This window comes from Electrona antarctica, assembly GCF_951216825.1.
Source record: "Electrona antarctica genome assembly, chromosome: 9".
Classification (NCBI taxonomy): Eukaryota; Metazoa; Chordata; class Actinopteri; order Myctophiformes; family Myctophidae; genus Electrona; species Electrona antarctica.
Genome location: NC_136790.1, coordinates 3439019 through 3448605, shown reverse-complemented (window position 1 = coordinate 3448605; position 9587 = coordinate 3439019). Strand labels below are relative to the sequence as shown.

Genomic DNA, 9587 nt, shown 5'->3' with positions numbered 1-9587 from the left:
CTGTGCAGCGAACACAGACAGCAGTGACTCTGTGCAGCGAACACAGACAGCAGTGACTCTGTGCAGCGAACACAGACAGCAGTGACTCTGTGCAGCAACACAGACACACTCTGCCACCTCGTACAGTCCACACTCACACCTCCATCTGCCCATATAGCCCATTTAGGGCTGACGTGAAACAATTTCTTTTAAATCCTCCAGTTTTCTGAAATACCCATGTTTCTATGTCAGTGGTGCTCAATATTTCATGTCAAGAACCCCAACAATTATAGGTATTTGGCCGCTGACCCCCATCTGAATATATGTTGTTCCAGGGGGGGGGGACCCCCCCCCCCCCCCCCCCCCCCAGAAGCAAAGATTTGAGTTAAAAACATTTGTTCTGAAAAAATATATATTCCAAATTTGTGCCACATTTTCACGATTTTTCAAAAATAGCTCATATCGCGCTGGCACGCTATGTGCTTGTAGATCTGCTATTTTTCAATAGCTAAATTATAACAATGTTTAAAACACCAAAAGGGGTTCCCGCCCAAAATGGGATAGTGTATAAACCACTCAATCTCTCTCACACACACACACACACACACACACACACACACACACACACACTCCTGTGTGCGTGCCACCCCTGTCGCCAGCACCATGCACTTTCTCTCCCTCTTCTCGATTCAATTCCCCCCAAGATATCTAGTGAAATTACTGTGGCCTGACAAAGTCATCACTATTTATTTAGAGGAATAGATCTCTGGACTTGTGCCCTGGACAGCTTCTTCTTTAGAGGAATAGATCTCTGGACTTGTGCCCTGGACAGCTTCTTCTTTAGAGGAATAGATCTGTGGACGTGTGCCCTGGACAGCTTCTTCTTTAGAGGAATAGATCTCTGGACTTGTGCCCTGGACAGCTTCTTCTTCTCAGCCAGGGAGCAGAACAAACTTCCCCAGCAGTAAATGCCCTGCCAGAATTAATTAGACGGGCCTGGCTGGACCAAGCAAAGGAAGTGGGTTGTTGTGGGTTGGGCGGCACGAGGCATGCATGGTGGGCTCGCGCTCCATCGTATTTGCAAGGAGCCAAAACTATGGGTCAATAGAGCGTGCATCGACTCTGACAAAAGCAGCATACCAAATTGTCTCTCAGCGTCGACGCTATGGATATTTGCCACTTAAATACGGACAATAAGGAGAGTTAAATGGCGACTTTATCGTCTCTTGAGAAAATGGAGAGATGGGATGGGATGCTGGAGGATGGGATGCTGGAGAGGAGAAGTGGGACAGTGAAGGTAGGTAGAGGCAACACAGGGGCAACACTGTTGTATTAGGCTGATTAGAAACAATGTCATTACTCAGAAGCCCAGAGAAAACCCCTCAAGCCAATCTCACTTTAACATGATTAGTGTCAGCCCTTATTTGACAAGCCTGCCAGGGAGGTATAGAGCTCAACGGGGGTGGGAATGCACAGCCATTTGTTGTTTATCCCCGCTCTGGATCCGCGCGACTTCATATTAATCCATTTAGGCCTGACGTCGAAATTTTAAAATGTGTCTTCAAAATCCTGACAGTTTTCTGAAAAGCCTTTATGTTTCTGTATCGGTGGAGCTCAATATTTGATGTCGAGAACACCCAGAATTATATGTATTTGTCCACAGACTCCCATCTAAAAAACATGGAAGTAATTATTTTTGTTGAAAACGTTCACTCTGAAAGAATATATATATTCAAAGATTTGCGCCACATTTCCACGACTTTTCAAAAATAGCAGGCCTACAAGCTCGTGGCGCGCCACTCGGTGGCGCGCTATGAGCTTGTAGATCTGCTATTTTTCAATAGCTAAAGCATAACATGATGCTAACACCAAAAGGGGTTCCCGCCCAAAATGTGTTAATCCTGAGTTATACTTAGTTGCATGCCCGGTGTCGCACGCTGGAAATGAAAATAGGGTGAGCAACATCTCGTGACTTCAATGACATTCAGGATTGATTCTCCACCCTATACCACTCTTTATCTTTGCTCTTGACTGACAGATATCCCCTAAGTTACCAATAGTGCTTTTATCTTCCTTTAAAGGAAGAGAACTGCAATGGAACTATGGTTTTATATAGAATCCCTTGGGTTGTTTGGAAGCCTTATAAACTTTCTGATTATGTAAAATACACGTTTGGATGCTGTACTAAAATCCAAACGCATTTCCCCACGGGGATCAATAAAGGCCTGTCTGTCTGTCTGTCTGTCTGTCTGTCTGTCTGTGTCTCTCTCTCTCTATAGCATGGTCAATAAAGGCCTGTCTGTCTGTCTGTCTGTCTGTCTGTCTGTCTGTCTGTCTGTGTCTCTCTCTCTCTATAGCATGGTCAATAAAGGCCTGTCTGTCTGTCTGTCTGTCTGTCTGTCTGTCTGTCTGTCTGTCTGTCTGTCTGTCTGTCTGTCTGTCTGTCTGTCTGTCTGTCTATCATGCATCTATCTGTACATTTGGAAATCTAGCTAGCTCAGCGGGTTCAGGAACAATTGCCTCTGCTATCAGCTAACTCTGTGAGGGATGATGACAAAAGATTCAGACAAAAGTAGTCTGTGGAAAAAACAGCTATGAAAAATACATGAGCACTAGGGTCAGGGTCACTTTGCTGAAGGCTATACGATTTAAAAACGGATGACTTCACTATGGAATTCAAGTGCATAGGGATTAAGGGTTCTGAGCTGCACCTCCTCGTAATGCAGTGAGAGTTGCTACACACCCTCCTCCTTCCACCACAATCAAATTCAAGTCTGTCTCCCAACAGCAAAATACACTTTATTGTCCCAAATTGGGACATTCGGTCTCGACACTCGGTCATAAAACACAGGGCCGTGATAAAATAACAAAAATGTGTTTATAGCTGGAACACTTATTACAAGCAGCACACGCACAACCATCACTGATGTGGTGAGGGACAAGCTCAGGGGGGCTTTGGACTGATCTGTAATGATACGGCCTCCGAGGTAATGATGTAATGATACGGCCTCCGAGGCCGCCTCAAGGTCAGAGAGCCTAGTCTCCTCCTTGCACACTTAATATCGTCGTAAGCTACTCTAAATGCGATCTACTGTATGCAGTATCTCCTTTTCCCCCATCTTAGCCTCGCCCTAGATCTTGTTTTAACTCATTTTGGGTGGGAACCCCTTTTGGTGTTTTAAGCATTCTGTTCTACTTTAGCTATTGAAAAATAGCAGATCTACAAGCTCATAGCTCGTAGCGCGCCACTCCAAGCATTCTGTTCTACTTTAGCTATTGAAAAATAGCAGATCTACAAGCTCATAGCGCGCCACCGAGTGGCGCGCTACGAGCTTGTAGGTCTGCTATTTTTGAAAAGTCGTGAAAATGTGGTGCAAATCTTTGAATATATATTTCAGAGCGAATATTTTTAACTAAAATATTGGCTTCTAGGGGGGGTCCCTGGAACTACATATTTTGAGATGGGGGGGTCCGCGGCCCAATAGAGATAATTCTGGGCGTCCTTGACATGACAAAGGTTGAGCCCCACTGACATAGAAACATTAGAAACATGGGTTTTTTTAGAAAAATGTTAGGATTTAGAAGCCCTTTTTTTAATCGACTTCAGTCCTAAATGGGTTAAGTGTGAGTTATACACTGGTGTCGCACACTGGAAATAGCAGCAGATCTACAACTTCACAACAACACGTCGCAGAGCGTCGGGTTGAGAGATTCAAGTATAAATCAGGCTTTGGAATGAAATCACACACACGCACGCACGCACGCACGCACGCACGCACGCACGCACGCACGCACGCACGCACACACAAAAAAGACAAAGAAAAATAATTATAAGAAAAAATAACTTGAGAAACGGAGAAGGACTTGCCTCCCTCCTAGGGGGCTTTCATTTGATTTAAACACCTTCTCCAAGTCTTGGGGAGGACTGCCCAATAAATTGTCCACGTTTGTGACAAATTTGAAGAAGAAAACGAAGAATGGTGGGTCATAAAAATGAAAAATGAAACTTAAAAATGATCAGAAAGATGTATTTTATTTTTTTCCCAGTGAAATCTCGCCCTCCTTCTTTCTAAATCAAGTTAAATCCCCACAAGTGATACACTATTCTTCCACCACATTCTTTCCCCACTCATCATAAAACTCCCTGTAGTTACCGTCAGTACATTTTCATACTATATTAATTTGGTTTCCTAGCAACATTCTCTTTTATTTTTTTCCAGAATATAAGTCCTATTCTCACTCTTCTTTTGTCCTCCTCATTTCTATGAATGAGTGTACAATGTATGGCATGTTGGACATTAAACCCCAAGGGTAAGGCTGTTGCGATTTATCTCTGCAAATTGTAAATGCTTAATTTATACTTTTATTTTATAATAAATGTACAGTTATTTGTATATATTATACATTGTCCAACAGTGTCACATGCCAAAGTACAAGCCCACAATATGTTGCGGATGCAACGCATTGTAAGCTTGTGGATTTCTGTCAGGCGGACATGTCATACGATTAAGTATAAATGGTGTCTTCTCATTGCAAATCTTTGTTCTGAACTATGCTTAAAATAAGGACAAACCTTGTTGATGTGGTGTGGTGTGGTGTGGTGTGGTGTGGTGTGGTGCGGTGTGGTGTGGTGCGGTGCGGTGCGGTGCGTTGCGGTGCGTTGCGGTGGTGCGGTGCGGTGCGGTGCGGTGGTGTGGTGCGGTGCTGTGGTGTGGTGCGGTGCGGTGCGGTGTGGTGGTGTGGTGTGGTGCGGTGCTGTGGTGTGGTGTGGTGTGGTGGTGTGGTGTGGTGTGGTGTGGTGTGGTGTGGTGCGGTGCTGTGGTGTGGTGTGGTGTGGTGGTGTGGTGTGGTGCGGTGCTGTGGTGTGGTGTGGTGTGGTGGTGTGGTGTGGTGTGGTGTGGTGTGGTGTGGTGTGGTGTGGTGCGGTGCGGTGCGGTGGTGCGGTGGTGCGGTGGTGCGGTGCGGTGGTGCGGTGCGGTGCGGTGTGGTGTGGTGGTAAAGCATGCACCTAAAGGGAGGACTGTGCAAAACTACGTGGAGGAGAGAAGTGTTACTGAGTATAGTAACACATGTCATGATGTCAGTGTGCATTTATCAATGTTCACAATTTGCAAAGGTCAATTTTGCAAATTGAAAATGATTCTGCTTCTAAAGAGTAGGTGCAAATACAGTAAGTATCTTAAACTAAAGTTGTGGTGGTAGGTGAAGGCAGCAGTAATGAGTAATGTACATTAAAGGAAAACAGTTGAGGATGCCAGCAGTACTGAGCATGTTCTGTATATTCAGATACTGAACATGTACTGTATATTCAGGATACTGAGATACTGTATATTCAGATACTGAGCATGTACTGTATATTCAGGATACTGAGCATGTACTGTATATTCAGATACTGAGCATGTACTGTATATTCAGATACTGAGCATGTACTGTATATTCAGGATACTGAGATACTGTATATTCAGGATACTGAACATGTACTGTATATTCAGGATACTGAACATGTACTGTATATTCAGGGTACTGAACATGTACTGTATATTCAGGATACTGAGATACTGTATATTCAGATACTGAACATGTACTGTATATTCAGATACTGAGCATGTACTGTATATTCAGGATACTGAACATGTACTGTATATTCAGGGTACTGAACATGTACTGTATATTCAAGATACTGAGCATGTACTGTATATTCAGATACTGAACATGTACTGTATATTCAGGGTACTGAACATGTACTGTATATTCAGGATACTGAGATACTGTATATTCAGATACTGAACATGTACTGTATATTCAGGATACTGAACATGTACTGTATATTCAGATACTGAACATGTACTGTATATTCAGATACTGAACATGTACTGTATATTCAGATACTGAGCATGTACTGTATGTTCAGATACTGAGCATGTACTGTATATTCAGGGTACTGAACATGTACTGTATATTCAGATACTGAACATGTACTGTATATTCAGGGTACTGAGCATGTACTGTATATTCAGGATACTGAACATGTACTGTATATTCAGGATACTGAACATGTACTGTATATTCAGGGTACTGAGCATGTACTGTATATTCAGATACTGAACATGTACTGTATATTCAGATACTGAGCATGTACTGTATATTCAGGGTACTGAGCATGTACTGTATATTCAGATACTGAGCATGTACTGTATATTCAGATACTGAGCATGTACTGTATATTCAGATACTGAGCATGTACTGTATATTCAGATACTGAGCATGTACTGTATATTCAGATACTGAACATGTACTGTATATTCAGATACTGAACATGTACTGTATATTCAGATACTGAACATGTACTGTATATTCAGATACTGAACATGTACTGTATATTCAGATACTGAGCATGTACTGTATATTCAGATACTGAACATGTACTGTATATTCAGGATACTGAGCATGTACTGTATATTCAGATACTGAGCATGTACTGTATATTCAGATACTGAACATGTACTGTATATTCAGGATACTGAGCATGTACTGTATATTCAGGGTACTGAGCATGTACTGTATATTCAGATACTGAGCATGTACTGTATATTCAGGGTACTGAGCATGTACTGTATATTCAGATACTGAACATGTACTGTATATTCAGGGTACTGAGCATGTACTGTATATTCAGATACTGAGCATGTACTGTATATTCAGGGTACTGAGCATGTACTGTATATTCAGGATACTGAACATGTACTGTATATTCAGATACTGAACATGTACTGTATATTCAGGATACTGATCATGTACTGTATATTCAGGGTACTGAGCATGTACTGTATATTCAGATACTGAGCATGTACTGTATATTCAGATACTGAACATGTACTGTATATTCAGATACTGAACATGTACTGTATATTCAGATACTGAACATGTACTGTATATTCAGGGTACTGAGCATGTACTGTATATTCAGATACTGAACATGTACTGTATATTCAGGGTACTGAACATGTACTGTATATTCAGGGTACTGAGCATGTACTGTATATTCAGATACTGAACATGTACTGTATATTCAGGATACTGAACATGTACTGTATATTCAGGGTACTGAACATGTACTGTATATTCAGGGTACTGAGCATGTACTGTATATTCAGGGTACTGAACATGTACTGTATATTCAGATACTGAGCATGTACTGTATATTCAGGGTACTGAACATGTACTGTATATTCAGATACTGAGCATGTACTGTATATTCAGATACTGAGCATGTACTGTATATTCAGGGTACTGAACATGTACTGTATATTCAGATACTGAGCATGTACTGTATATTCAGGGTACTGAGCATGTACTGTATATTCAGATACTGAGCATGTACTGTATATTCAGGGTACTGAGCATGTACTGTATATTCAGATACTGAGCATGTACTGTATATTCAGATACTGAGCATGTACTGTATATTCAGGGTACTGAACATGTACTGTATATTCAGATACTGAGCATGTACTGTATATTCAGGGTACTGAGCATGTACTGTATATTCAGATACTGAGCATGTACTGTATATTCAGGGTACTGAGCATGTACTGTATATTCAGATACTGAGCATGTACTGTATATTCAGATACTGAGCATGTACTGTATATTCAGGATACTGAGCATGTACTGTATATTCAGATACTGAGCATGTACTGTATATTCAGGGTACTGAACATGTACTGTATATTCAGATACTGAGCATGTACTGTATATTCAGGGTACTGAGCATGTACTGTATATTCAGATACTGAACATGTACTGTATATTCAGATACTGAGCATGTACTGTATATTCAGGGTACTGAGCATGTACTGTATATTCAGATACTGAACATGTACTGTATATTCAGATACTGAGCATGTACTGTATATTCAGATACTGAACATGTACTGTATATTCAGATACTGAACATGTACTGTATATTCAGATACTGAGCATGTACTGTATATTCAGATACTGAACATGTACTGTATATTCAGATACTGAACATGTACTGTATATTCAGGGTACTGAGCATGTACTGTATATTCAGATACTGAACATGTACTGTATATTCAGGGTACTGAGCATGTACTGTATATTCAGATACTGAACATGTACTGTATATTCAGGGTACTGAGCATGTACTGTATATTCAGATACTGAGCATGTACTGTATATTCAGATACTGAGCATGTACTGTATATTCAGATACTGAGCATATACTGTATATTCAGGATACTGAGATACTGTATATTCAGGGCTTATTTTGTGCCTGAACTGGCCATAGTGAACATAGTGAACTGGCCATAGTGCTCGACTCCAGAAACCTGAACCTGAACTGGCCATAGTGCTCGACTCCAGAAACCTGAACCTGAACTGGCCATAGTGAACATAGTGAACTGGCCATAGTGAACATAGTGAACTGGCCATAGTGAACATAGTGAACTGGCCATAGTGCTCGACTCCAGAAACCTGAACCTGAACTGGCCATAGTGCTCGACTCCAGAAACCTGAACCTGAACTGGCCATAGTGAACATAGTGAACATAGTGAACATAGTGAACTGAACTGGCCATAGTGCTCGACTCCAGAAACCTGAACCTGAACTGGCCATAGTGAACATAGTGAACATAGTGAACATAGTGAACTGAACTGGCCATAGTGATCGACTCCAGAAACCTGAACCTGAACTGGCCATAGTGAACATAGTGAACATAGTGAACATAGTGAACTGAACTGGCCATAGTGATCGACTCCAGAAACCTGAACCTGAACTGGCCATAGTGAACATAGTGAACATAGTGAACATAGTGAACTGAACTGGCCATAGTGAACATAGTGAACATAGTGAACATAGTGAACTGAACTGGCCATAGTGCTCGACTCCAGAAACCTGAACTGGCCATAGTGCTCGACTCCAGAAGCCTGAACTGGCCATAGTGAACTAGTGAACATAGTGAACTGGCCATAGTGCTCGACTCCAGAAACCTGCCCTTTCCAGGATCAATCTAGAAGGTGTTCCGTCACCTCAAATTCATTTCCGGCTATTCATTATAATTTCAACTTTCACATTTTCCTCCAAGGTACCATGAAATGAAACTGAGAAACGTTCGTAAATCGAGCCGGGTGATCTGACTCCTTATACGCTCAATACGATAAGTTGCAGAGGACTCTACAAATAATGCAAAGGCCCCTCATGCCTCATGCCTTCCCCTCATGTGAATGTTTTGATTGATTGATTGAAATATTTATTAACAGTTTGCAGAATTACAGTACATTTCAAGCACATTCATATTTTACGGGGGCCAGTTTCGAATTGCAGCCATCCGTAGGTGCCCTTTGAGAGCGGTTTTGAAGGAGTCAAGGGATTCGCATGTCTTAATGACTGTTGGTAGGGCGTTCCACATTTTGGTGGCATAGGAGCGAAAATAATTTAGTCTCTTGTTTGTGCCGAATCTGGGTTGTACATGGTTCGTTGCACTCCCTCTGGTGTTGTGGGTGTGTGTGTGTGTGTGTGTGTTGGTGATGTAGTTGTCAAATGTTTACAACTTGATGAGAGGACATGTGTAAATGTGGAGGGCA

The 9587-nt window shown here is 41.8% G+C and overlaps 1 protein-coding gene across 1 annotated transcript in view; it reads right to left on the bottom strand.

The window, feature by feature from the left end:
* Positions 1-9587, bottom strand: part of arhgef10la (Rho guanine nucleotide exchange factor (GEF) 10-like a) — a 306255-nt gene that overhangs the window by 46944 nt on the left and 249724 nt on the right. The window contains exon 23 of the mRNA XM_079509721.1: positions 4904-4987. Within this exon, the coding sequence (XP_079365847.1) occupies positions 4904-4987 (84 nt within the window). The remainder of the gene's footprint in view (positions 1-4903; positions 4988-9587) is intronic.